Raw genomic sequence first — 27,963 nt, forward strand, 5'->3', positions numbered from 1 at the left:
ATTTTGGGGAATTCCAAGCTTGCCTAGAGACTTCCAAATTCCACCCAAACAAGGCGTTTATGACTTCACAGCCTGATCCTTTCTATACATGCCTCATTCCATCTTGGATTTTGTTCCCCACCTTTTAAGGTACAGTAATTTTTCTTAGGTATTATGAACTTAACGCACCACATAAGAGTACTCTAGCAAGGGGTAAACAGAATGGTTTCAAGCCTTGAATTTTCTAGCCTATCCAAGGCAGGTCCTACTGAGTTTTGGAGCAGCAAAAAGTCAATTTTTTATGCAGTGTAGTAGTTCTTTTCCTCCCTGAAGTAGTTTTAAGAAGGCAAGTCTAGCTAACAAGCTCTTCGTGTATAACCTGGTTTTCTGTAGTAAAGGGTAAGGTAAAAAAATTACCATAATTATGGTAATGGAATTGCAGAGTCAAATGGTATTTCTGGTTCTAGATTCTTGAGGAATCACCATACTGTCTTCCACAATGGTTGAACTCATTTATACTTCCACCGACAAAGTAAAGGTGGTCCTATTTCTCCACGTCCTCTCCAGCATCTGTTGTCTCCATTCTAACTGGTGATGATGATGATGATGATGATGGCATCTCATTGTGGTTTTGATTTACATTTCTCTAATGACAAGTGATGATGAGCTTTTTTCCCTATGTTTCTTGGCCTCATACTTTTGAGACATGTCTGTTCATATCCATTGCCCACTTTTTGATGGGGTTGTTTGTGTTTTTTCTTGTAAATTTGTTTAAGTTATTTGTAGATTCTAGATATTAGCCCTTTGTCAGATCTACAGATTGCAAAAATTTTCTCCAATTTTATAGGTTACTTATTCACTCTGATGATAGTTTCTTTGGCTTTGCAGAAACTCTTTAGTTTGATTAGGTCCCGTTTGTCAAACACATGCACACGTGTGTTTATTGCAGCACTGTTCACAATAGCAAAGACCTGGAACCAACCCGAATACCCATCAATGATAGACTGAATGAAGAAAATGTGGCACGTATACACCATGGACTACTATGCAGCCATACAAAAGGTGAGTTCATGTACTTTGCAGGGACATGGATGAAGGTGGAAACCATCATTTTCAGCAAACTGACACAAGAACAGAAAAGAAAACACTGCATGTTCTCATTCACAAGTGGGAGTTGAACAATCAGAACACATGGACACAGGAAGGGGAATGTCACACACTGGGACCTTCCGGGCTGAGGGGCTGAGGGAGGGATAGCATTAAGAGAAATACCTAATATAGATGACGGGTTGATGGATACAGCCAACCATGGCACTTGTATTCCTATGTAACAAACCTGCCCATTCGGCACATGTATCTCACAACTTAAAGTATAACAATAATGAAATTTTTAAAATTACCATAATAAACAGTTCAACTATTTGATCACTTTTCTTCCTTCTGGAGAATTTTAGGGTTTAGGAATAAACTTATAGGAAAGTTCTGGTTTCAGAAATTCCTTTGTTGCTTCTGACAAGGCAGAATAAAGTTTCTCCTCTATGCTGGAACTTGTACCATGTAGCTTTTTTGTGGGTAGAGGGTCTCTTTCCCATTTAACTCCAGGATAGAAATGTACCCAGGAGAAGGGGCAGGTTGTCACTGTCTGTGAATTATTTCCTATTGTGGCACTAGCTAACCAGTCAAAGATTCCTTCAGTGATTTCCAAACTTTAACACCTGGAGAACTTTTAAAAAAAATGCAGATTTCTGGGCTTTCCTTCCCCAAAGAATCTAATTCTGTAGTTCGGCTCTCAGACTCCGAAACCTGCATTTTAAACAATCATGCCTCATAACTTTAGTGAAGGCAGTAGGTAGATCACATTCTGAAAGTTATTACATCAAGTTACCTCCTGGAAGTTACCTTCATGATAACCCAAGCAAAATCCACTGAGGGTGGAATGAGGAAACAAAGATGTTATGTGTAAGAAGGGCGAGCAATGGAGAAGAAAACAAGCCCTGTAATTTATCCCAGAATTTGTTCTAATACATTTCTGCTCTTCAATTTCAATAGCTCTATTAGTTTGCTGAGCTGCCATACAAATTACTACAAACTGAGTAGCTTCAACAACAGAAATTGATTGTCTTACAGTTCTGGAGGAGGAAAGTCTGAAGTTAGGTATTGGCATGTTTGGTTCCTGTATGCTATGAGGAAGAATCTGTTCCATGCCTCTGTTCTAATTTCTGGTAGCCTCAGGTTTTCCTTGGCTGGTAGAAGGCATTCTCCCTGTGCTGTCACACTTTCTTCCCTAATCTCTCTGTGTGTCCGAATTTCCCCTTTATGTAAGCATATTGGATTAGGACTATCCAATGATCTCATTTTAACCTGATCATGTGCAGAGACATTATTTCCAAATAAAATTATATTCACAGGTACTGGGAGTTAGAACTTCAATGTTTTTTTCATGGAACACAACTCAACACATAACAGTACAAAAATTTTTATTTTACTTTATCCTGTTACAGGTGTTAAAGATATGAAAAGAATAAGATTCAAATAGAAAGAATACAAACTGAGTCCACCATCCAAATGTCCCATCCTGTGGTTCCAAACTCTTAGGTAGTTAAGGGGCCTGGCCTTTTTATAAGATGCCCCATAGAAAAACAAAAATTTAAGAATTTTTAGAACTCAAACCCATTTAAATTAGCAGTTACTGCTCTCTGACTCAAAAGGGAACATAATATCTATTCTAATTAATGAAGAAACTTCAATGTATTTTGCTTTGACCTGAGAAAGAGTACCAGATATTTAGAAAGAAAAGCATTAAGAAATTCATTTTATTTTTGTATATAACAATACAAAGATTGTAACAAAATTCTAAAAACTAAAGTTGAACCAGTTTCAGTGGCATTATGATTCACAGGCTTGCTACCAGAACAGGTTATGTAATTTGCAAGACCCAGTAAAACATGAAAATGAGGAGACCTTTTATCATACCCCAGTGGCACCTAGGAGAGTAGCAAAACAGCATCACTCATTCCCCTGAAAACAAGGGGGCTGAAGCCAGGGAACCAAGCAACCTGGCTTGGCAGGTCCCACCCCCATGAAGACCAGAAAGCCAAGACTGGCTGGGTTGACATTCTCATAGCCAGCACAGCAGTCTGAGCTGGACCTGGGACATTTGAGCTCGGTGCAGGGAGGGGCATCCACCATTACTGAGGCTTGGGTAGGCAGTTCTAAATTCGCTTGTGTAAACAAAGTCACTGGGAAGTTTACACAGGAACTGGGGAGAGTCCGTGGCAGCTCAGCAAGGCCTCTACAGGCAGACTGCTACAAGACTCGCTTCTTGCTGGGCAGGGCACCTCTGAAAAAAGGCAGTAGCCAGTCAGGGACTTATAAATAAAGTTCCCACCTTCCTGGGACAGAGTACCTGGGAAAAGGGGCAGTTGTGGGTTATGCTTCAACAGACTTAAACATCCCTACCCAGCAGTTGTAAAGGGAGCAATGGATATCCCAGCACAGCATTGGAGCTCTGATAAGGGATGGACTGCCTGCTTAAGTGGCTCCCTGACTCCATTTATCTTAAGAGACACCATATACGGGAGAGTTCTGGCTGAAAACTGGCTGGTACCCTTCTGGGATGAAGCTACCGGAGGAAGGAACAGGCAGCAATCTTTGCTGTTCTGCAGTCCCCACAGGTGATTCCCAGGCAGGAGGGGTCTGGAATGGCCCTCAAGCAGACCTGCAGCAGAGGAACCTAACTGTTAGAAGGAAAACAAAAAAGAAGAAAGAAATAGCTTCAACATCAACAGAAAGGATGTCCACGCAGAGACCCCATCCAAAATCACCAACTTCAAAGACCAAAGGTAGATAAATCCATTAAGATGGGAAGAAACCAGTGCAAAAAGGATAAAATCAACAAAACCCAGAACACCTCTTCTCCTCCAAGGGATCATAACTCCTCACCAGCAAGGGAACAAAACTGGATGGAGAATGAGTTTGATGAATTGACAGAAGCAGGCTTCAGAAGGTGGATAATAACAAACTTCTCTGAGCTTAAGGAACGTGTTCTAACCCAATGCAAGGAAACAAAGAACCTTGAAAAGAGGCTAGACGAAATGCTAACTAGAGTATCCAGCATAGAGAAGAACATAAGTAAGTTGATAGAGCTTAAAAAGACAGCAGGAGAGCTTTGTGAAGCATATACAAGTTTCAATGGATGAATTGATCAAGTGGAAGAAAGGATATCAGAGATTGAAGATCAATTCAACGAAATAAAGTGAGAAGGCAAGATTAGAGAAAAAAGAGTGCAAAAAAATGAACAAAGCCTCCAAGAAATATGGGATCATATGAAAAGACCAAATCTACGTTTGATCGGTATACTTGAATCTGACGGTGATAATGAAACCAAGTTGGAATACACTCTTCAGGATATTATCCAGGAGAAATTCCCCATCCTAGCAAGGCAACCCAACATTCAAATTCAGGAAACAAAGAGAACACTGCAAAGATATTTCTTGAGAAAAGCAACCACAAGGCACATAATCATCAGAATCAGGAAAAAATGCTAAGAGCAGCCAGACAAAAAGGTGGGGTTACCCACAAAGGGAAGCCCATCAGACTCACAGCAGATCTCTTGGTAGAAACCCTAAAACCCAGAAGACAGGGGGGGCCAATATTCAACCTCCTTAAAAAAAAAAAGAATTTTCAACCCAGAATTTCATATCCAGCCAAACTAAGCTTCATGAGTGAAGGAGAAATAAAATCTTTTACAGACAAGCAACTGCTGAGAGATTTCATTACCATAAGGCCTGCCTTACAAGAGCTCCTGAAAGAAACACTAAACATGGAAAGGAACAACCAGTATCAGCGACTGCAAAAACAAGCCAAACTGTAAAGACCATCAACAGTATGAAGAAATTGCATCAACTAATGGGCAAAACAACTAGCTAGCATCAGAATGGCAGGATTAAATTCACACATAACAGTATTAACCTTAAATGTAAATGGGCCTCAATCAAAAGACACAGATGGATAAATTGGAAAGATTCAAGACCCATTCGTGTGCTATATTCAGGAGACCCATCTCATGTGCAAAGACACACACAGACTCAAAATAAAGCAGTGCAGGAAGATTTACAAAGCAAATAGACAGCAAAAAAGTAGCAGGAGTAGCAATCCTAGTCTCTGATAAAACAGACTTTAAACCAACAAAGATCAAAAGAGATAAAGAAAGAAGGGCATTACATAATGATAAAGGGATCAATGCAACAAGAATAGCTAACTATCCTAAATATATATGCACCCAATACAGGAGCACCCAGATACATAAAACAAGTTCTTAATGACCTACAAAGAGACTTAGACTCCTACACAATAATAGTGGGAGACTTTAACACCCCACTGTCAATATTAGATAAACGAGACAGAAAATTAACAAGGATAGCCAGGACTTGAACTCAAATCTGGACTAAGCAGTCCTAATAGACATTTCTAGAACTCTCCACTCCAAATCCACAGAATATAAATTCTTTTTAGCACCACATCGCACTTACACTAAAATCGACTACATAATTGGAAATAAATCACTCCTCAGAAAATGCAAAAGACAGAAATCCTAACAGTCTCTCAGACTACAGTGTAATCAAATTAGAACTCAGGATTAAGAAAATCACTCAAAACTGCACAACTATATGGAAACTAACCTGCTCCTGAATGACTACTGGATAATTAATGAAATGAAGTCAGAAATAAAGATGTTCTTCGAAACCAATGAGAATGAAGACACAACGTATCAGAATCTCTGGGACACATTTAAAATAGTGTCTAGAGGTAAATTTATAGCACTAAATGCCCACATGAGAATGGAGGAAAGACCTAAAATCAACACTCTAATATCACAATTAAAAGAACTAGAGGAGGAAGATCAAACATATTCAAAATCTAGCAGAAGACAAGAAATAACTAAGATCAGACCAGAACTGAAGAAGATAGAGACACAAAAAACCCTTCAAAAAACAATAAATCCAGGAGCTGTTTTTTTGAAAAGATAAACAAAATATATATACCACTATCCAGACTAATAAAAAAAGAATAATTGAATAGATGCAATAAAAAATGACAAAGGAGATATTACTACTGATTCCACAGAAATACAAACTACCATCAGAGATTACTACAAACACCTCTATGCAAATAAACCAGTAAATCTAGAAGAAATGGATAAATTCCTGGGCCCTTGCACCCTCCCAAGCTAAATCAGGAAGAAGTTGAAACCTTGAATAGACTGATAGCAAGGTCTGACGTTGAGGCAGCAGTAATAGCCTACCAACCAAAAAAAATCCAGGACCAGATGGGTTCATAGCTGAATTCTACCAGAGGTACAAAGAGGAGCTAGTACCACTCCTTCTGAAACTATTCCAAACAATACAAAAAGAAGGAATTCTCCCTAACCCATTTTATGAGACCAACATCATCTTGATACCGAAACCTGGCAGAGACGCAACAAAAAAAGAAAATTTCAGGCCAATATCCACGATGAACATTGACACAAAAATCTTCAACAAAATACTGGCAAACCAAATCCAATAGCATATCAAAAAGCTTATCTACCACAGTCAAGTCAGCTTTATCCCTGGGATGCAAGGCTGGTTCAACATACCCAAATCTAGAAATGTAATCTATCACATAAACAGAACCAAGGACAAAAACCACATGATTATCTCAACAGATGTAGAAAAGAGCTATAACAAGCTTCAACAGTCCTTCATGCTAAAAACTCTCAATAAACTAGGAGTCGATGGAATGTATCTCAAAATAATACAAGCTACATATGACAAACCCACAGCCATTATCATACTTAATGAGCAAAAACTGGAAGCATTCCCATTAAAAACTGGCACAAGACAAGGATGCCCTCTCTCACCACTCCTATTCAACATAGTATTGAAAGTTCTAGCCAGGGAAATCAGGAAAAAAAAAAAAAAAAAGAAATAAAGGGTATTCAATCAGGAAAAAAGGAAGTAAAATTGTCTCTGTTTGAAGACACCATAATCGTATATTTAGAAGACCCCATTGTCTCAGCCCCAAATCTCGTTAAGCTGATAAGCAACTTCAGCAAAGTCTCAGGATACAAAATTAATGTGCAAAAATCACAAGCATTCCTATATACCAGTAACAGACAAACAGCCAAATCATGAGTGAACTCCCATTCACAACTGCTACAAGGAGAATAAAATACCTAGTAATACAACTAACAAAGGATGTAAAGGATCTCTTCAAGGAGAACTACAAAACACTGCTCAAGGAAATGAGAGGACACAAACAGATGGAGAAATATTCCATACTCATGGTTAGGACGAATCGATATTGTGAAAATGAGCACACTGCCTAAAGTAATTTATAGATTCACAGCTGCCCCCATCAAGCTACCATTAAACTTTCTTCATAGAATTGGAAAAAAAAAAACCCTTAAACTTCATATGGAACAAAAAAAAAAAAAAAAAAAAAAAAAAAAAAAAAAAGCCTGCATAAGCTGAGACAATCCTAAGAAAAAAAAAAAAGAAAAACAACACAAAGCTGGAGGCATCACACTTCCTGACTTCAAACTATACTACAAGGCCATAGTAATCAAAGCAGCATGATACCGATACCAAAACAGAGATATAGACCAATGGAATAGAACAGAGGCCTCAGAAGGAATGCCATACATATACAACCATCTGATCTTTGACAAACCTGACAAAACAAGCAATGTGGAAAGGATTCCTTGTTTAATAAATGGTATTGGGAAAACTGGCTAGCCATATGCAGAGGGCTGAAATTGGATCCCTTCATTACACCTTATACAATAATTAACTCCAGATGGATTAAAGATTTAAACCTAAGACCTAACACCATAAAAACCCTAGAAGAAAACCTAGGCAATACCATTCAGGACATAGGCATAGGCAAGGACTTCATGACTAAAACACCAAAAGCAATGGCAACAAAAGCCAAAATAGACAAATGGGATCTAATTAAACTTAAGAGCTTCTGCACAGCAAAAGAAAGTATCATTAGAGTGAACTGGCAACCAACAGGATGGGAAAAAATGTTTGCAATCTACCCATCTGACAAAGGGCTAATAACCAGAGTCTACAAAAAACAAACAAACTTACAAGAAAAAAATAAACCACATCAAAAAGTGGGCAAAGGATATGAACAGACACTTTTCAAAAGAAGACATTTATGCAACCAACAAACATGAAAAAAAGCTCATCATCACTGGACATTAGAGATGCAAATCAAAACCACATTGAGATACAATCTCATGCCAGTTAGAATGGCGATCATTAAAAATCAATAGACAAAAGATGCTGGAGAGGATGTGGAGAAATAGGAATGCTTTTACACTGTTGGTGTGAGTGTAAATTAGTACAACCATTGTAGAAGACAGATATCAAGGATCTAGAGATAGAAATGCCATTTGATCCAAAATCCCATTACTGGGTATATATCCAAAGGATTATAAAATATTCTATTATAAAGACATATGCACACATATGTTTATTGCAGCACTGTTTACAATAGCAAAGACTTGGAACCAACCCAAATTCCCATCAAAGATAGACTGGATAAAGAAAATGTGGCACATATACAGCATGGAATATTGTGCAGCCATAAAAAGGATGAGTTCATGTCCTTTGCAGGGACATGGATGAAGCTGGAAACCATCATTCTCAGCAAACTGACATAAGAACAGAAAACCAAACACTACATGTTCTCACTCATAAGTGGGTGTTAAACAATGAGAACACATGGACACAGGGAGAGGAACATCACACACAAGGGCCTGTTGGGTGGTGGGGAGGCTAGGGGAGGGATAGCAGGGGGTGGGGAGACTGAGGTGGGATAATATTAGGAGAAATACCTAATGTAGATGGTGAAGGATGGATGCAGCAAACCACCAAGGTATATGTATACCTATGTAACAAACCTGCATGTTCTGTACATGTACCCCAGAACTAAAGTATATATATATATATGGTGGCAGTAGAATATTAAACCAGACACGAGGCCATTATAAGCATGAGGGCTTGGTGTGACCACATATGTTACACAACTAAAAAGCCAGCCACACTTCCTGCTCTGGGGCATAGGCATATTTGGTAGGTATAGCCTGGGATGACCTTAGTCTAGAATGGCAAAGAGGTTTCAAAGACTGGACTAATTCTAATGTCTCACAGTGGCTACCTAGAGCATTGTATTTGCATGCTTGGAAAGCTGAAAGATACATCAAAATTGAAGAGCAATGTCTACCATGCACATGGGATATTTTTTTCCATCTCTAGAATTAAATCTGATCTCAGAAGAATATTTTTCAAAATCTACTTACTTATTGTAGTAAAATTTACATACACCATATCACACATTTTAATGGTACAGGGGTCTTACATTTGACAAATATACTTCTGTATAATCACCAACTCAATCCAGATATAGAACATTTGCATTTTCCCAGAAAGTTCCCTACTGCCTCTGTGCATTCAATTTCTCTCCACTCCTTCCCATCCACCTACAAAGGACCATGAACATGTTTTCATCACTATAAGTTATTTTGCCTGTTATAGAATTTCATATAAATGCAATCACACCATCTTTACTCTATGTGTGGCTTATTTTGCTCAGCATAATGACTGTGAGATTATCCACATAATGGCCTAAATCAGTAGTTCATTTTACTTTATTGCTTAATAGAATTTATGGTAAGAATATGCTAAAATTTCTTTATCCACTTGCCACTTGGTGTATTTTTGGACTGTTTTCAGTTTGGGGGTCTGGTGTGAACACTTCTACACAACTCTTCTATTAATATATGTCTTCAATTCTCATGGGTAAGCACTAAAGATTGGAGTTGCTAAGTAAGCACGTTTCTACTTTAAAAGAAACAGTGCCTGCATCATTTTACACTAGCTATGTGTGAAGGATCTAGATGCTCTACCTCATTGCCAACACTGAGTAGTGAGGGCCATTTTAATGTTGGACATTTTAGTGGTTGCATGGTGGCATTGCATTGTGTTTTGGATCTGCATTCCCCAAAATTTAATAAAGTTGAATATTTTTTCTTATGCTCGCATTGACCAGTCATTACGAAGTATCTGTTCAAGTCTATCAAATTTTAAGACAGGTACTTTGTATTTTAAAGGAGTCTTAGGCTCGTGGCAAATTAAATATAAAGTACAAAATTCCCATATACCACTCACCTGCCCCCACCCCACAGATAGCTTCCCCTACCACCAGCATCTCACACTAGTGTGATTTGTTTGTTACAACTGATGAACCAATGTTGTTACATGATTGTCAGTCAAAATCTATAGTTTACATTAGGGTTCACTCTTGTTCTGTAGGTTTGGTAAATGTGTAACAACATGTATTTATCATTGTAGTATGATATAGAACAGTCTCTCTGCCATAAAATCTCTGGTGCTCCACCTATTGATCTCCCATTTTTCCAAATTCCTGGAAATCACTGATCTTTTATTGTCTCTGTAGTTTTGCCTGTTCCAGAACGTTATATAGTTGGAATCACATGGTGTATAGTCATTTAAGACAGGCTTATTTCACTTAGTAATAAGCATTTAAGTTTTCTCCATGTCTTTCATGGCTCGATCGGTCATTCCTTTTTAGTGCTGAACAATATGCTGTTGTCTGGATATACCACAGTACAGTTTTTCATTCACTATTGACAAACATCTTATTTGGTTCCATCTTCTGGCAATTAGGAATAAGGCTGCTATAAACATCCACGTGCAGGATTTTTTATGAACCTAAATTTTTAGCTCACTGGTTTTTACTCATTTTAAAAATTAGGTTGTTTGTCTCCTTTTTTACTCAGTTTTGCCTAGAAAGAAATTTACTTGAGTAGAAAGCTTTTCTTTCTGTTTAACTTGGGTGAGAGAACAGTGATTACTAAAAATGCATTTTAAATTTAATTTAAACTTTTAAGAAATTTTTCTAAAATATCAAATTATTTCTAATTACAACTAACAAATTAAGAATGACAGCTAGGCATGTAAGTATTGATAATAACATACTTTACTGGCATACCTAGGATTGTTTCAGTACCAGGATCCTTTCAGACTTCTGGTGAAATGTGACAAATTTTTTATACTGTATAGCCTACAGTGTAGTTTCTACTTCCCAGACTTGCTAACTCAAACTCAATGAAGAATTTTAAAAATGTAAAAGCTCACACTCTCCACTGGGCACAGTGGCTCATGCCTGTAAACCTGACACTTGGGAGGCCGAGGCAGGAGGATTAGTTGAGCCCAGGAGTTTAAGAACAGCTTGGAAAACAGGAAGAACTCATCTCTACCCCTCTCCCCTAAAAGTAAATTAGCCAGGTGTGATTGTGCATGCCTGTAATTCTAGCTACCTGGGAGGCTAAGGCAAGAGGACCCCTTGAGCCCAGGAGGTCGAGGTTGCAGTGAGCTGTTATCAGCATTGTTCTCCTGCCTGGGTAAGAGGAAGACTGTCTCAAAAAAAAAGACAAAAAGCATACATAGATAAATAAAAAGCTCACGCTTTCATCCTAATGCAATTATGTTGCATCATAGGGATCCACCAATCAAAATGGACACTTAGCACGGGAACAGGTTTCTGGAGTACCTCAGTTATGCCAGTTGATACCCTTTTAAATGCTGGATTGTTGGGATATTATTTATTTCTGTGTACATAATATTATAAAGTATGTGTAGCATTACAAATGTATAATACATGTGTCTACATAAGAAAGTATCCCAAAACCCAGAGGCTGAAAACAATAACTGATTAGTTCACAAATCTGAAAATCAGAAATTGATGCTAGGTTCAGCTGGTTCTCCTGATCTTGGCTGGGCTTACTCCTCTATCTATGGTCAGTTGCCAGTTCAGTCTGGGCAGAGGCTACCTCAGTTGGGATGGTTCATCTCTGTTCCACTTGGTTTCTCATGCCCCAGCAGGGTATCATGGACTTGTTTTTACTACTGTGGAGCATGTATTTGAGAGAGAGCACAAGGTTTTTCTAGGCTTAGGCTTATTATTTGAATAACTAATTTATATGCATTCAATTCAGCAAGTCCTGTCTCAAGGTCAGCCCAAATTTAGGGGCTGAGCAAAGACACTCTGCCTCTCAATAGAAAAAACCACAAGTCAAATTGTAAAGGGATGTGGAGATAGAGAAGGAAGTGATGTGATCATTTTTACAAACTGTAGTGGGGAAGTTGGTGAGGGGAGGATCCAGAAGAGATCTGGGCCAGCCAAGGTTCTGAGAGGGCATTCGGGGAACTGGAGGTAGCAACAATTAAGCAATCTCTATGAAAGTGTTTCAATATTTTAACATGCAGCTATATGAGTAGGCGCAAGCCAAATACAAGCCCTGTAAATAACATCACAATTTCATGTTTTAAAGCACGGAAAGGGGTGGCTGGCAAGATGGCCAAATAGGAACAGCTCTGGTCTGCAGCTCCCAGTGAGATCAACGCAGAAGGTGGGTCATTTCTGCATTTCCAACTGAGGTACCCAGTTCATCTCATTGGGAGTGGTTAGACAGTGGGTGCAGCCCGCAGAGAGTAAGCTGAAGCAGGGAGGTTGGGGGCAGGGGAGGGATAGCATTAGCAGAAATACCTAATATAGAAGACCTGTTGATGAGTGCAGCAAACCACCATGGTACATGTATACCTACCAAAGAAACTTGAACGTTCTGCACATGTATCCCAGAACTTTTAAGTGTGTGTGTGTGCGTGTGTGTGTATGTATATACATATATATATCACAGAAAGACAAATACCACATATATATAATACACATCTCATATATATGTATTATTTTTGTAAAAGTAAATACAACACATAAACTTAATTCAAGATTGATCTCAAACTTCTAGATCCAACTACTCTGGGGTCAGGTAGGAAACGGTTATTGTTGTTTTTAACATGATCATGCAGGTTATATCCATCTTCCACTGGAATGACTAGAGCTCCCAGGCAGTGGCTGGAAGTACAGGACTGGCTTCAGGTGGCAAATAGGTTTTCTTGCATCTCCTCATTGGTCATGCCTTATCCTGGGTCCTCCTCTTAGTAAACAAAACACTGGCAAAAACTTCAGTCACCACGTCTCACCTCTCTTAGAAAAGGGGAGCTTTCCCTTGGCTTGGATAGAGAGCTCATGCCCCAGGGGTGCCATTCTGACTGGATTGTATAAAGAGAGGGAGTGCAGGAGGCCAAATGCCTAAAATGAAAATGGGAGCGATCAGTCCCCATCTGCAGCTGTAACTTAAGATGCTTACAGATGTGGTGAGTGTGACATATGCAGGGAAGAGGTGCAGAGGAATGCCATGGGCAGGAAGGGTGTTCCTGGGACAACAGTCTGCCCACTGGCCTTTACATCTTGGCCTTGCCCTGGGCAGCCACAGCTTCCAGGGCCTCTTCATCCCCCAGGAAGTGTACGGACTTGATGGGCTTCAAGTTTTTGTGCCGTTCATAGACAACGGGAATACCAGTCAGCAGCTTCAGTTCCATGATGGCCTCTTCAGAGCGACCCTCCAGATATTTGACAGTTCCCCAAAGGCTGCTGCCATGGGCTGCAATCAGTACCCATTTCCCCTCCTTGATCTGGGGAACTATTTCTTCATTCCAAAAGGGCAGAGCTCTGGCAGTAGTGTCCTTCATACTCGCAGGTGGGTAGCTGATCTTCAGTGAAATCTGCATACCTGCAGTCCTCACTGATGCTGCTGTAGAAGGGACGGTTAGGCTCCTTCAGAGGTGGTGGGACAGCATAGGAGCACCTCCAGAGCTTCACCTGAGCCTCACCATGCTTCGTAGCAGTTTGTGCTTTATTAGGTGGGTCAGACCACCATAGTGCAGCTCACTGAGGTGCTGAGTCCTCACTACAAGCAGTCACTTCTGTCCAATGGCATCCAGCACAGCCCAGAGGGTCCAGATTACTCCCTTCCACACTGAGGTGAAGATGTCAAACTCATAGCCAAGATCTCGCAGCAGCTGCCAGTCATGCTATGCCTGCTCATGGCTTGCCAGGCTCAAGGTTGGCGTGTTACCTGCCACAGAAGCATTCTCCAGGTTCTGGGCACTCTCACCCTGCTGGGCTAGCCCCAGCTTGTATGTGGCCTTGGCAGTGAGATGGGGATGTGGCACTGACTGGGGCTCGCAGAGATTCCAGAGTTCTCTGTTTCCTTTAAACAACATGAAGCCATCTCCTCTCAGATCAAGGAAGCTTCTTTAGTCTTGTAACTATGTTGGAGTTTTGCTTCCAAAATATAGTTCTCCCAGTAACTAATATAGTCACAGAATCCTGCTGAAATGTGACCAGTCTTCCTTTCACACTTTACAGCCAAAAGTCTAATTTCTACTTACTGGCCTTTGTAGAATCAATACAGAATTTAAAAAATGTAAAAGCTCACATTCTCCTGCTATTGAAAGTATTTCTAAAGTAACTTCACCTCCGTAGCTCACCTGTTGTAGGGTTCTCTGTCAATCATAATGCTACATCTTTGTATAGAACAAGGGAGAGCTAAGCTAGTAGATGTCAGTAATTATTTGATAATAGGGGCCCATCAGCATGTTTCCCCTTCTGTCACTGAACCATACTTATTCACAAGAGTAAACCCTTGAAAGTGGAGAAATCATGACTCGAGTCTTAATTCCTCCTGGTCTTTCCTCAGCATTTCCCACTCAGTACAATGCTATGCATATAGTAGTAGCTAAACAATAACGAAAAGACTGTTTATATATATTTTCATGACCAATATGGAAACACAGATCACCTGCACAATAAAACACAATTATTAGATTCACTTTCTTCATCTGTCCTTAATTGGAAATCAACAGGTCAAGATAATCATATGAGGCTAGCTGCTGAGGCTGAGGGCCAAAGACTGTGTGCTTTGAATCTTTTGCCCCTTACATTCAACTGGTAAACCAAAGGTGACTATTATCTCAGGGCCAGAGAAGCAGGATATGAAATATATTTAAAATGATTTTTTTGCTTTCAAATGGAATCTTGCTCTGTCACTAAGCCGGAATGCAGTGGTGCGATCATGGCTCACTGCAACCTCCGCCTCCCAGGTTCAAGTGATTCTCCTGTCTCCTGAGTAGCTGGGACTACAGGTGCATGCCACTATGCCCAGCTGTTCTTTTGTATTTTTAGTAGAGTTGGGGTTTCATCATGTTGGTTAGGATGGTCTCAATCTCTTGAACTTTTGATTCATCTGCCTCGGGCTTCCAAAGTGCTGGGATTATAGGCCTGAGCTGCCATGCCCAACCTTAAAATGGTTTTAAATCAGTTAGGCTGCAGGCAGCACACACTCATACCTGCAGGCAACACACACACATATGTGTAACAGCAAAAGAAATGGAAAGTATAAAAAATATGGTCTACCATGAGAGCCTCACATAACAGTCTCACTGGACAGTGACATCTCCCATGGTAAGTATAGGAAGATGAGTGAAAATGTCAGAGTGACTGCAGTTTTTGACCTCTCTCAATGCTTCAATTAAGCCATGGTGGCAAAATGCTGCTAATAATTTTTCTAAAGAAAAGGTACAGGGTCAGTGAGTCTTGTGGGAGAGAATCAAAGGGGATAACGTGCACGGGCCCACTCCCGTGGTGGTCTTATCTGCCAAGATGTGGCTGGCTAGGGAGAGCCCATGGAGGTCTATGGCCCTGTATTCAAGTGTCTGAGATTCTTATAAGTCAAGGAGTCTGAATGACATTTCTAGTTTCTTAATTTTTTGCCAGGTGGAAATAGCAACTAGGAAATTCTGCTCTCATTAAGAATTCTGAGATCGTTTTCTGGTTTTAGTCACAGGACTTTAAAATAATAATAAAGGAACCTGGAGTAGAGGGAGTAGACATAGGTAATCATATTGTCACAAAATTTCTGGTAAAAATTAGCTTAGTTCCTATTGTTCAAATGGGAATACTCTTATTGAGTACTCATTATGTGTTCAAGATTATGCTAGTCTTTTCACGTGCATTATCTTATTTAGTAGTTACTAGGGTCAGAGGAAGTTAGTACTATTGTCTCAGTCTTTACATAAGAGAAAACCAAGCTCAGGTTGACTAAGTACCTTATTTTGACCACATAGCTGAGGAGTGGCAGGGTGAAGCTATCACCGATATTTGCTTTTTCTATACCCACTCACTGTCTACCACCCCTCACTGATAACTGCAGGACTGTCCAAAGGTAGGGATGTATGGCTCTGAATTAATCCCACCCTAAAAATGTATCTTCTTTATATTTTCCACTTACCAAAACCCAGGTTCAGGAAATCATCAGAACAACTGGAATTCTCATTCATTGCTGTCAGGAATGCAAAATGGTGTAGCCACTTTGGAGGACAGTTTGGTAGTTTCTTAAAAAACTGAACATACCATATGATCCAGCAATTGCACTTTTTGGTGTCTATCCAAATGAGTTGAAAACTTATGTCCACACAAAAACTTGCATATGGATGTTTATAGTAGCTTTATTCATAATTGTCAAAATAAGGAAGCAACCAAAATGTCCTCCAATGGGTGGATAGATAAACTGTAGTAATCCAGACAATGGAATATTATTCAGCAACAAAAAGAGATGAGTTATCAAGCCACAAAAGACATGGGAGAAGCTTAAAGGAATATTGCTAAGTGAAAGAAGCCAATCTGAAAAGGCTACATACTATGTGATTCTAACCATATGACATTCTGACAAAACAAAACTATAGATACAGTAAAATGATAAGCAGTTGCCAGGGGTTTGGTGTGTGTGTTGGGGGGACATGAACAGGTGGAGTTCTGGGGATTTGGAGCAGTGAAACTCTTCTGTATGTTTCACTGTGATAGTGGATACATGATATTACATGTTGTCAAAACCCATAGAATGTACCGTACCAAGAGTGAAACCAGCATAAAATATGGACTTAATAATAATTCATCAATATAGGCTTATCAAATGCAACAAATGCAAGATGTCAGTAACAGGAGAAGCTGGGAAGAATGGACTGGTGGGTCTGGATGGAGTATATGGCACTCTACTTTCCACTCAATTTTTCATAAATCAAAAACTGCTAAGTAAAAAGTATACTACTTTGAAAAAGCATTCTCAAACTATCAGTATTTCTCAAAGGCTTTCTATATTAGGATCTGTTGTTACGGCCAGACACTCCTGATTATGTCACTGTGCCCAAGGACTTAGCAGGTCATGGAGAAGATAATATACACCTATCAAGCTCTTAAGTAACAACACAACGATTCACATAGTTAAGGACAAAGATGAATGGCATGGATGTGAAATGCTGTAATCTCTCAAAGAAGAAAAACTTCAGCCTGGGGTAAAGAAGGTGAATTGTAATTCTCCACCTAACACTGACTTTGGAAAGATTGGGGCATTAAGGATATACCTGCTTGTAGATGATGAGGAGGAGAAAAAGAAGGATTTCTGTAAGTAATAGAAGAAAACCCCAGCAGTGGGGATTCATAGAATCTGAAGCAGAGGGGATTTTAAGAGGATTGAAGCTCTAATTATGAAGTTTCCTAGAGATCGTGGTATTTTTGGAAATGGGTGTCTTCCTAGTCATGATTTTTCTGAACCCCACTTTTCTCTTTCTAAAGCTACTCCTCTCATTGTAACTTGTTTCCAGGTAAAGACAAAGCCTCTAGATTAAAAATAATAAAAACTGTAATCTTGACAGTCATTGCTTACAGGAACATCAGCTAAGACAGATGCTGCATGTTGGAGTTAAGCATTAGTGATCTGAACGAAGCATGTATTTGCATTCTGGTTTTTCCCCTCAGAATACTTCACTTGCATGAAAAGCCACAAAAGCTGCAGGAGAGGGAGAGAGAGAGAGAGAGAGAGAGAGAGAGAGAGAGAGAGAGAGAGAGAGAGAGAGAGAGAGAGAGAATCTGAGTACACACGTGTGTGAGACTCCAAGGCAAACTGTTTATCTGCTCTCTCCAATAAAATGCAATCACAAACAGGTTCTTTTTAATATGTACTAGTCTAGAGGAGGTTTTGCAATGTCACTGGTTCCTAATTGCAGTAATAACTGCCTGAGAACAATCAAACAGCCACCACCAAACATTTCTATAGGGTGAATCCATTGTCCTATTAATAAACAGCCATGAGGTTACCTCTATCTGGAAAAACCTCTTTGGCTGGTTTCATCCTACATAAGGCTCAAGCCGGGTTTGTTCTCACACATTCCGGGTGCATGAAGCATCTGTGTCTGCCTGAGCCAGAAATGGTCTCTCTTGTCTCTGAAAGCTCACAGAAGCCGGTTTTGCAGCTGGCGGCTGCTGTGACTGTGTTCCTGTTACTAATTAAAGGCAGTAGCTGTGAATTCAGTGTGAGAGACAATAAGCACCCATCAATTCTAGACAGATGACCTGGATTTGCCTTCTGGAAATCCTCTTTCCTCCAGCTTGGCTACTTGCAAATTGGCTCCCTAAATATCCTTTCTCAGGGGAAGCAATTTCTTTTGAATCTTTAGATCAAAGCCAAATCTGAGAGATGTCTTTTTTTTTAAATCACTAATTTCATATTCCAAACTATCACTTCATCCATGACAACCCTTCTATAGCTCTCCGGCTGCTGCCTGTCTTCCTTTTTTACTTTCCTTAGTTTGCTGTGATGGATTTATTTTTTCAGGAGGGCTTCCTTTAAGCCACGTCCTTAGGCTCTTTTGCACCTCTCTTTTTATATCCACACCATGGCACCTTAGGATGGTAAAGCTAGCTGTCAGTCAAAGCATTCCCTGCTCCCAGCTGGCTGAGTCAACTTAGCCCCCAGAGGAAGCTTGAAGGAGGCTGTTAAAATCTATTCATAGATAAAGCGATGTTCCAGCCACAGCGAGAGGTTGCCAATGACGCATGCATGCACCAGCAGTGACATAGGAAGAAAATGAGGAGGCTGATGAGGAGGAGGAAGAACAGAGGGGGAGCAGACATAGACTCTCAGAACCACAGCTGATATCGGCTGCATCACTTTTGCTATGGGCTGAATTACAAGGACTCATTTTCAATGCATCACTAGTGCTAGCTGCACTGACACAGATTTCATGTCCTCTGTCTGAATTGTGATGTGGTGTGGAGGGCCCCGTATGTGTCTCTGTATGTATGTACAAACACTGTGGGAGTCCTCAGCTTTATGGCACGTGCAAGCTCTACAGGAGCAAATGAGGGTCCCTGGAAGTGTGTGGAGAAGAAAGGAAAGGCAAGGATGTGGAGAATGGAGAGGGGATGAAGGACAATTCTTCATTCATTCAATTTGGATATATCAAGTACCAGGTTCTAGTCTAGATCTGAAGAGACAAATAAAATAATCTGGATCCTTAAAGAGATTATAGTGTATTAAATGTTGGAGAGTTGTTGAAGGATTAAAGCAAAATCCCCCAATATGTTATAGCTGGTCAGCGCAAAAAAGATTACCATGGAAACATTAGTTCAGTGTGCTACTTCAGACAAACTTATCCAGACTAATGAATATGCATGAAAATACCTCATGAAGCTCACAGAAATGTACATTCTTTATTATCCTGTCTACTGTCAACCATTTATTGAGAACCTGCTACTGCTGGGAATGATGTTAGCTACTGCTAGGCAATCGATACCAAGGGTCTCTTGCTGCATTATCAGAATCTCTAAGAGCATTAGAAGCAGCTCCATAAGGATGTGGAGAACTACATGAGCTGAGTAGATGACTTTGCTCTGCAGATAAGTACTGTTTTCTCAGAAGTGAAAGATGATGAATTTCCTTTATTGAGACCCTATAAACCATGCCAGAAACAGTCTCAAGGATAATGGAAGGCAATATAGCAGAAAGACCACTGAATTTAACTGGGTTGGGTTTTAGCTGTAGCTCTGTCATGATTAAAATCTGTTTATGAACTAGTTCTGCACATCTGGAAATTAGGTTTGATAACTTCTCGTATCTCTTCCAAATTCAAAAGGTATAGTTTTGCAGTATGTTAAGGTTTTTAATTCCCAAGTTTAAAAACCTTTAATTCACTAGTGCTGGTAATAGAATAGCCACGTGACACTTTAACAAAATTGCTTTTTCTGTTTTTCCACAGGTTACTGGGGTGCAGGTGGTGTTTGGTTACATAAGTAAGTCCTTTAGTGCTGATTTGTGAGCTTTAGGTGCACCCATCACCCGAGCAGCATACACTGTGCCATATTTGAGATCTTTTATCTCTCGCCCTCCTCCACCCTTCCCCCCAGTCCCCAGTCTATTGTACCATTTTTAATACCTTTGCATCTTCATATCTTAGCTGCCACATATCAGTGAGAACATATAATGTTTGGTTTTCCATTCCTGAGTTACTTCACTTAGAATAATAGTTTCATCCACATGGCTGCAAATGATATTAATTCATTCCTTTTATTGCTGAGTAGTATTCCATTATATATATATATATATATATATTTCCACTATTAATATATAGTATATGTATATAGTGTTATATATAATATTCCATCATATATAATATATATTATGCACATATTATATATATATATATATACCACATACATGTACCACATACATATATGTGCCCAGCAATCAATGACTGGATAAATTCCACAATCTTGTGATTGTAAATTGTGCTGCTACAAACATGGGTGTGCAAGTATCTTTTTCATATGACTTCTTTTCCTCTGAGTAGATAACCAGTAGTGGGATTTCTGGATCAAATGGTAGTTCTATCTTTAGTCCGAGTTATCTCCACGTTGTTTCCCATAGTGGTTGTACTAGTTTACATGCCCACCAGCAGCATAGAAGTGTTCCCTGGTCCCTGCATCCATGCCAACATCCAGTTTTCTGATTTTTTGATTATGGCCATTCTTGTTAAGAGTAAGGTGGTATGGCATTGTGGTTTGGATTTGCATTTTCCTGATCATTAGTGATGTTAGGCATTTTTCAGATATTTGTTGGCCATTTGTACATATTCTTTTGAGAATTGCCCTTTCATGTCCTTAGCCCACTTTTTGATGGGATTGTTGGCCTTTTCCTTACTGACTTAAGATCATTGTAGATTCTGGATATTAGTCCTTTGTCAGATGTATAGATTGTGAAGATTTTCTCCCACTCTGTGGGTTGTCTGTTTACTCTGCTGATGGTTCCTTTTGCCATGCAAAAGCTCTTTAGTTTAACTAAGTCCCAGCTATTTATCTATGTTTTTATTACATTTGCTTTTAATTTGTTTTACTCCATTTGCATTTGGGGTTCTGGTCATTAAATCCTTGCCTAAGCCAATGTCTAGAAGGGTTATTCCAATGTTATCTTCTAGAATTTTTACAGTTTTAGGTTTTAGATTTAAGTTCTTACTCCATCTTGAGTTGATTTTTTCATAAGTGAGAGGTGAGGATCCAGTTTCTTTCTCCTGCATATGGCTAGCCAGTTATCCCAGCACCATTTGTTGAAGAGGGCATCCCTTCCCTACTTTACCCATTTGTTTGCTTTGTCAAACATCAGTTGGCTGTAAGTATTTGGGTTTATTTCTGGGTTCTCTATTCTGTTCCATTTGTCTCTGTGCCTGGTTTTATACCAGTATCATGCTGTTTTGTTGACCATGGCTTTATTATAGTACAGTTTGAAATCAGGTAGTGTGATGCCACCAGATTTGTTCTTTTTACTTAGTCTTGCTTTGGTTATGTGGGCTCTTTTTTGAATCCATATAAATTTTAGAATTTTTTTCTAATTCTGTGAAGAACGATGGTGGTATTTTGATGGGGTTGCACTGAATTTGCTGATTGCTTTTGGCAGTATGGTCATTTTCACAATATTGATTCTACCCATCCATGAGGATGGGATGTGTTTCCATTTATTTGTGTTGTCTATGATTTCTTTCAGCATTGTATTGTAGTTTTCCCTGTAGAGGTCTTTTGCCTCCTTGGGTAGGTATATTCCTTTTTTTTGCTGCTGATGTAAAGGGGGTTGAGTTTTTGATCTGATTCTCCACTGTTGATGTATAGAAGAGTTACTTCTATTCTTACTTGCTGTTGGTGTATAGAAGAGCTACTGTGATTTGCGTACATTAATCTTTTATCCAGAAACTTTGCTGAATACTCTTATCAGTTCCAGAAGCTTTCTGGAGGAGTCTTTAGGGTTTCATGGTAAACAGGTATATCATCAGCAAACAGTGACAGTTTGATGTCCTCTTTATTGATCTGGATGCCCTTTATTTCTTTCTCTTGTCTGATTGCTCTGGCTAGGACTTCCAGTACTAGGTTGAAGAGGAATGGTGAGTGGGCCTCCTTGTTTTGTTCCTGTTCTCAGAGGGAATACTTTCAACTTTTCCCCATTCACTATTGCGTTGGCTGTGGGTTTGACATAGATGACTTTTATTACATTGAAGTATGTCCCTTGTATGTCGATTTTGCTGAGTTTTAATTACAAAGGGATGCTGGATTTTGTTGAATACTTTTTCTTCATCTATTGAGATCATCATGTGATTTTTGTTTTTAATTATATTTGTGTGGTGTATCATATTTATTGACTTGTGTATATTAAACCATTCCTACATCCCTGGTGTGAAACCCACTTGATCATGACGGATTATCTTTTTGATATGTTGTTGGATTCAGTTGGCTAGTATTTTATTAAGGATTTTAGTGTCATGTTCCTCAGGGATATCAGTCTGTAGTTTTCTTTTTTGATTATGTCCTTTCCTGGTTTTCGTATTAGGGTGATGCTAGCTTCATAGAATAAATTAGGGAGGGTTCCCTTTTTCTCTATCTTGTTGGAATAGTATCAAAAGGATTGGTACTGATTCTTCTTTGAATGTCTGGTAGAATTCTGCTGTGAATCTGTCTAGCTCTGGACTTTTTCTTTGTTAGTAATTTTTAAATCACCATTTCAATCTCGCTGCTTGTTATTGATCTGTTCAGGGTATCTAATTCTTCCTGACAAGCTAGGAGGGTGATATACTGGTTGACTATACTGTAACCCCCATCTCAGTCCTGGCTTTCCTCCCACTCCCCACATCTGATTTCCTAATATGTCCAGGTTCCATAGAAGGAACATCCTTTTTTCTTAGCTCATGTTAAACCTTGGAGAAGAAATACAGTGTGGAATATTGGGGAAAGTGCCAGGAGGACTCTATCCATTTTACTTTCTTTTGAAAAAGTCAGTTCACTTCCATAAACCTCAGTTTTCTTATCTGTATCAGGAGGGGACTTGACAAGATGAGGGTTCAGCAGACTAAAGTTCACAGGTCAAAGTCAGCCTGGTGCCTGTTTCTGTATCCCTGCAAGGTAAGAATGACTTTCACATTTTTAAATGGCTGCAAAAATCAAAAGATTCATATTTCATTACATGGGAAAACTGTAAAAAATTCAAATTTCAGTGTCCCTTAATAAAGTATTATGAAGACACAACCATACTTAATCATGTATCTATCATCCATGGTTGCTTTTGTGTTAATGCCCAAAATACTTATTATCTGGCCTTGTAGAGAAAAAACTTGCCAACCCCTGGATTAGATGGTCCAATTGGTTTGTTAAATAGTAACATTCTGATGATTTGAATTTGAATTTTATTAAAGTTAAAATTATTTGGATTTTAATCCAATAATTATTTAGATTTTAATTTTATTTATTTTAAATAAATTTTATATATCATTAATAAATAAATTTTTAAATAGATTTAATATATTTTATTAGTAATATAAAATTATTCTTTTAAATAACTACCAGCTAAAACACTACAAATGTTTTAATGTTTACATATCATTTCTGCAGGTGAGTGTATTCAATCTTGAACAGTGGAAGATACCAAGTGATACAGTTTGAATGGCTCAGAAAGGCACTCTCCATTTTGTATCCCCCCTTAGCCTCATGATCAAAATTCCATGGTCTTCAATTCTGAAAAAAACTACTCTCAAGAAGTTGGCATTTGGAGTTCTGGAATTGTCTCCAGGAGCCCCGCTCAGAGAGAGATTCTCTTGCTGGGGAAAGTAAATACCCTGTCAGTGGTGTTTCTGGAGGCATTGCTCACTGCATCTCTGTCTGCTCTTCCACATCTCAGGCCTGGCCCCTGAGCAGGGCCATGCGAGCAATTCTAGCCAATTAAAAGTCCAAATGCAAATCTCCAGTTCTTTCTCCCCTTGCCTTTGCTAGTCTGCAGACACTTGCTGGAGGGAAGTGTCATAAGATGATGGAGCCCCAGGCCATCTGCATACTTTGAGTGATTCCCTGCACCCCTCATTCAGTACAGATACAGAATATGTGTTGGAAACACAGGTACCACGAGCAAGACATAAAAACCCAGATTTGAAGATTATTTGCTACAAATCTCTAGTCAATCTTGACAAATATAATGTGCATAAACATCGCTTACAGAGTTTGTTCAAATCCATTTCTCAGTTCCCACATTAGCTAAATCAGAATTTCATGTGCAAGGGAAAAGACATCACATTAAAAAAAATTCAGTCAGTAAATTTGATGCACACCAATGATTAAAAACCACTGTGGATAGCCATTTGCATTCCTTGATCATATTGACAGCAATTCAGGGCCTTCAAAATCTTTTCACTCACAGCACTCAGAAAATGATATTAGTTCTATGACTTGCTGGGCCCAATTGATGAAGCTGTGTGTGCCTAGAAGCTGGATGGGATGGGGATATAGGAAGGAATGACTTTCATGCCCTGAGCCCTGCCTGTCCCCAAAGGTGAGAGATGACTATTTCAGATCACCCTTCACATTTGTAATGCTGTGCAGAGGCATGTGGGTTGGGACGCTCTGGTGTCAGCCTGGTAGTCTAGCTAGAGCAGGATGCAGAGGACATGGGACATGGGAAGACCCAACAAGTCTCACCCAGGGAGGGCTCTGGGAGATAGCAGTCTGGAGGCCAAAGTGGTGGATTCTGGGTTGATTTTTGTATGAGGTGAGAGGTGAGGATCCAGTTTCATTCTACATCTCCACGTGAGAGAACTGCATCAAGTCTTAGAGAGTTGGATGACGAGTTGGATGAGAGCAAAGTAGGCTAGGCAAAGTTAATAAGAACAGTTCTAAAGGTTTTGCGGAGTTTATAATCCTGCTTAATTCTGGCCCCAGTTACATGCCCATTCTAAATGAGAATTCAGTGCCAGTGAGCTGAAAGGCATCTTTATCCAATCTACAAGCATCTATTCTGTGCCAGGCACTGTGTTTAGAAACAAAGCAGGATGTATATGCAGGGACAGGAAACATTCCCAGGTGCCTCCTATTGTTGTGTGGGTTTTTCTACCAGCCTCATCTTGGCCCAAGGGCCTGCTTTTGATCAAGGGCCACTTCCCTCTTTCCCGCATATCACATCACATTATCTGCTTTTCCAAGCCTTAGATGGGCCAATTCATCTAAAGCAGTAGTACCTAAGGGACAGCCCCATGAATCAGCTCCTCCCCTGCAGTTCACATAGATTCCAGGAGGGCTTTTTCTCTGTCCCCCAGAAACCACTGGACACATAGCACCTGAGTGTCTAAAAAATATTATGTTTAAGTACATCTGTGCTCTTCTGGGCAAGGCGCAGATTTGGAATACTTTACAGTAGGAGATGTTCTGGTGTAAGAAATGATATGTTACTGCATTGGTAATAAAATGCATCATCTGTCTGCCTTGAAGAGCTCTTCTAAACCTTAATTATTATCATTAAACACAAGTGTAAGTGCTCTGGAATTTCATACCAGGGCGGGGTTCTGTGAAGTAGCACTTCAGTTTCCCCAAAGGGCTGGCTGAGGCCAGGGAGCAGGCCCACAGAGATTTGGACATAAACACGACCACTCCTTTGAGTGGAATTATTTGGAATTATTTTAGTGACAACTGGTTGGATGTTGAAACGATGTAAATGCTGTGGTTGGAAGCACTGGTATTCTCCTGGCTACATTGTCTCAGCTAGATGACTCGCAGACCCAGTTTACCATAGTCATCTTTCCAAAACCAGTAAAGGGAATTCCCCAAATTTTCCTAACCCACTGGGCATCTTTACAGGCACAGAATAAAATCTTTTGAAACAGAGTCCTCAACTTGCTGTGCAAATGCTTCACTCATGCAATGAACCAAAGCTGGGGCAACTTACATTGCATGTAGTACCCCTTCTGCTTCAAGTTCATATTTGTGTCAGATCTGCCCATTCAGTGCTTCTATGGGGCTCCTACTGTGTAGCTAAATCTATGCTAGGTGCTGTAGGAATTTCAGAAGAATTATAAGGGAGACCCATCGTGGAGGAGCTTACAATCTAAGAATAAAACAAGTATTATCTGAAGCATTAAACTCATGTCAGATGAATTTGGGTTCAATTAATAGGTTTTTCTCCACTTTCCAGCTATGTGAACTTGGGTCCCAGATTTTATCTTCTGAGTCAAATTTCATCCTCTGGAAGTTAAAGATAATGATAACTATCTTGAGAGGCATTTAGAGAATTAAGTCAGATAATGCTCATCAAGCACTGAGTGCAGAAAGTGACCCAGTGTGAGGGCTCAGTAAATGTGAACCATGATGATAACAATGATAATGAAACAATGGTAAGCAATAGAATGGTGTATATGTACCATACATCTGATAGGAGTTTGGAAAAGGGAGAACCTCTTGAGGTTAAAATACTCGAAAAGGGTTTATAATAAAAACGGGACCAGTGTTGAGCCTAGAAGGATACATAGAATTTCCGGCGGGGGGAGCGGGGAAGGTTAAAAGAGTTGGCACTCCAATTGGGCAAAATAACTACAGTTGGTGAAAGCATTCAAAGTTGGCAGTAAGACCTGTTGTGATATTCCATTCAGTGGATCGCATTTCAATGTATTACTTCATTGTGTGATTAATGAAATGCAAGGAGCTCCACAGGAGAGGCATCCAACTGAAGAGGCATTTAGGCTTAGTCTCCTAGTGACCACTCCTAATTGTTTGCATTCTAATATATTTCTAGAGGCAACACCCTCCAATATTGCCAGTGGTATGCTTTAAAACTGAAGATTATGGATGGAATTAAATTTGCTAATCCACTGACCTTAAAATAGAGGGATTATACTGGTTTAGTTAGGTGGGCCCAACAGCATCAGTATTGTTCTTCAGTGTGGAAGAGGGAGGCAGAATAGGGAGAACAAGAGCAATGACAACCTGAGAGGGGACTCTGGCTGACTTGAAAGTGGAGGAAAGTGGTCATGAGCCATAGAATAGTCTCTAGAAGCCTGTAAAGGCAGGGAAACTGATTCTCCCCCACAGCCTCCAGAAATGACTGACAACATCTTGATTTTAGCCCAGTGAGACCCCTGTTGGACAGCTGATCTTCAGAACTATAAAACAGTACATCTGGGTTGTTTTAAGCCACCAAATTTTGGTAATTTGTTATAGCAGTGATAGAAAACTCATACAACAGGAGAAGCTTTTGATGTAAATAGTCCAGATGCTTATTATATATTTAAATTTCAGCATTTATATTTAAATTTCCAAGAGCTCTTTCTCATACAAAAAAGTTTTTTGTGTTTTATATCATCCTACTCTTGTTTAGTGTGTAAAATAAAAGTCAGATGGCAATGGCATGCTATCATTAATTTGCTTTGAAGAAAATAACTCTCATCCTAGGATTCAACATTGAGTGTAGAAGAAAGAGGGAAGGAAGAAAGAAACAAAAGATCAGTTGTTTGTGTAAATGCCCCTCAATTGGATCTTTCTGATGTTTTACAATGAGTCTTAATTGTATCACATTATGAGGTGTACAGTATCAGTTTGTTCTATTATTGGTGATATTGGCTATGGTGCCACTCTTCAAGTTTTAATATGATAAAGTTACTATTGTTACTCTTTGTAATTGGTAAGTAATTTATGGAGCAATAAAGATTTCTCTTCTAGTCATAGACTGATGATTCTGGCCTGAATCGATTATTACTACATCGGCTGCGAAGTGGTGGTTTTTTAACTGCATCTTTCTTTCTTCCTACATTATTAGTTGGCATTTTATGTAATGCAGAGCTTTTCCTTCTCTCCCACTTATTTACTCATTTATTTTTATTTTTGACT

The 27,963-nt window shown here is 39.4% G+C and overlaps 1 protein-coding gene and 1 pseudogene across 2 annotated transcripts; one reads left to right on the forward strand and one right to left on the reverse strand.

Moving 5' to 3' along the window:
• Positions 1 to 77: 77 nt before the first annotated feature.
• Positions 78 to 27,807, forward strand: LOC144581599 (uncharacterized). 2 transcript variants are annotated; one of them, XR_013532635.1, is made up of 6 exons: positions 91 to 129; positions 929 to 1,041; positions 12,386 to 12,463; positions 20,046 to 20,079; positions 23,142 to 23,226; positions 23,713 to 27,807. XR_013532635.1 is itself a non-coding variant. In XM_078365906.1 (5 exons), the coding sequence occupies exons 1-5, from the start codon at positions 89 to 91 to the stop codon at positions 23,761 to 23,763; spliced, it is 324 nt and encodes a 107-aa protein (XP_078222032.1). In that variant the 5' UTR covers positions 78 to 88; the 3' UTR covers positions 23,764 to 27,807. The 2 variants fall into 2 exon arrangements, 1 of the variants encoding a protein (XP_078222032.1); XM_078365906.1 differs by lacking the exon at positions 12,386 to 12,463 and having other exon boundaries at positions 78 to 129.
• LOC100393850 (phosphoglycerate mutase 1-like) lies at positions 13,356 to 14,177 on the reverse strand (annotated as a pseudogene).
• Positions 27,808 to 27,963: the final 156 nt, after the last annotated feature.

This window comes from Callithrix jacchus, chromosome 2 (genome assembly GCF_049354715.1).
Source record: "Callithrix jacchus isolate 240 chromosome 2, calJac240_pri, whole genome shotgun sequence".
NCBI lineage: Eukaryota > Metazoa > Chordata > Mammalia > Primates > Cebidae > Callithrix > Callithrix jacchus.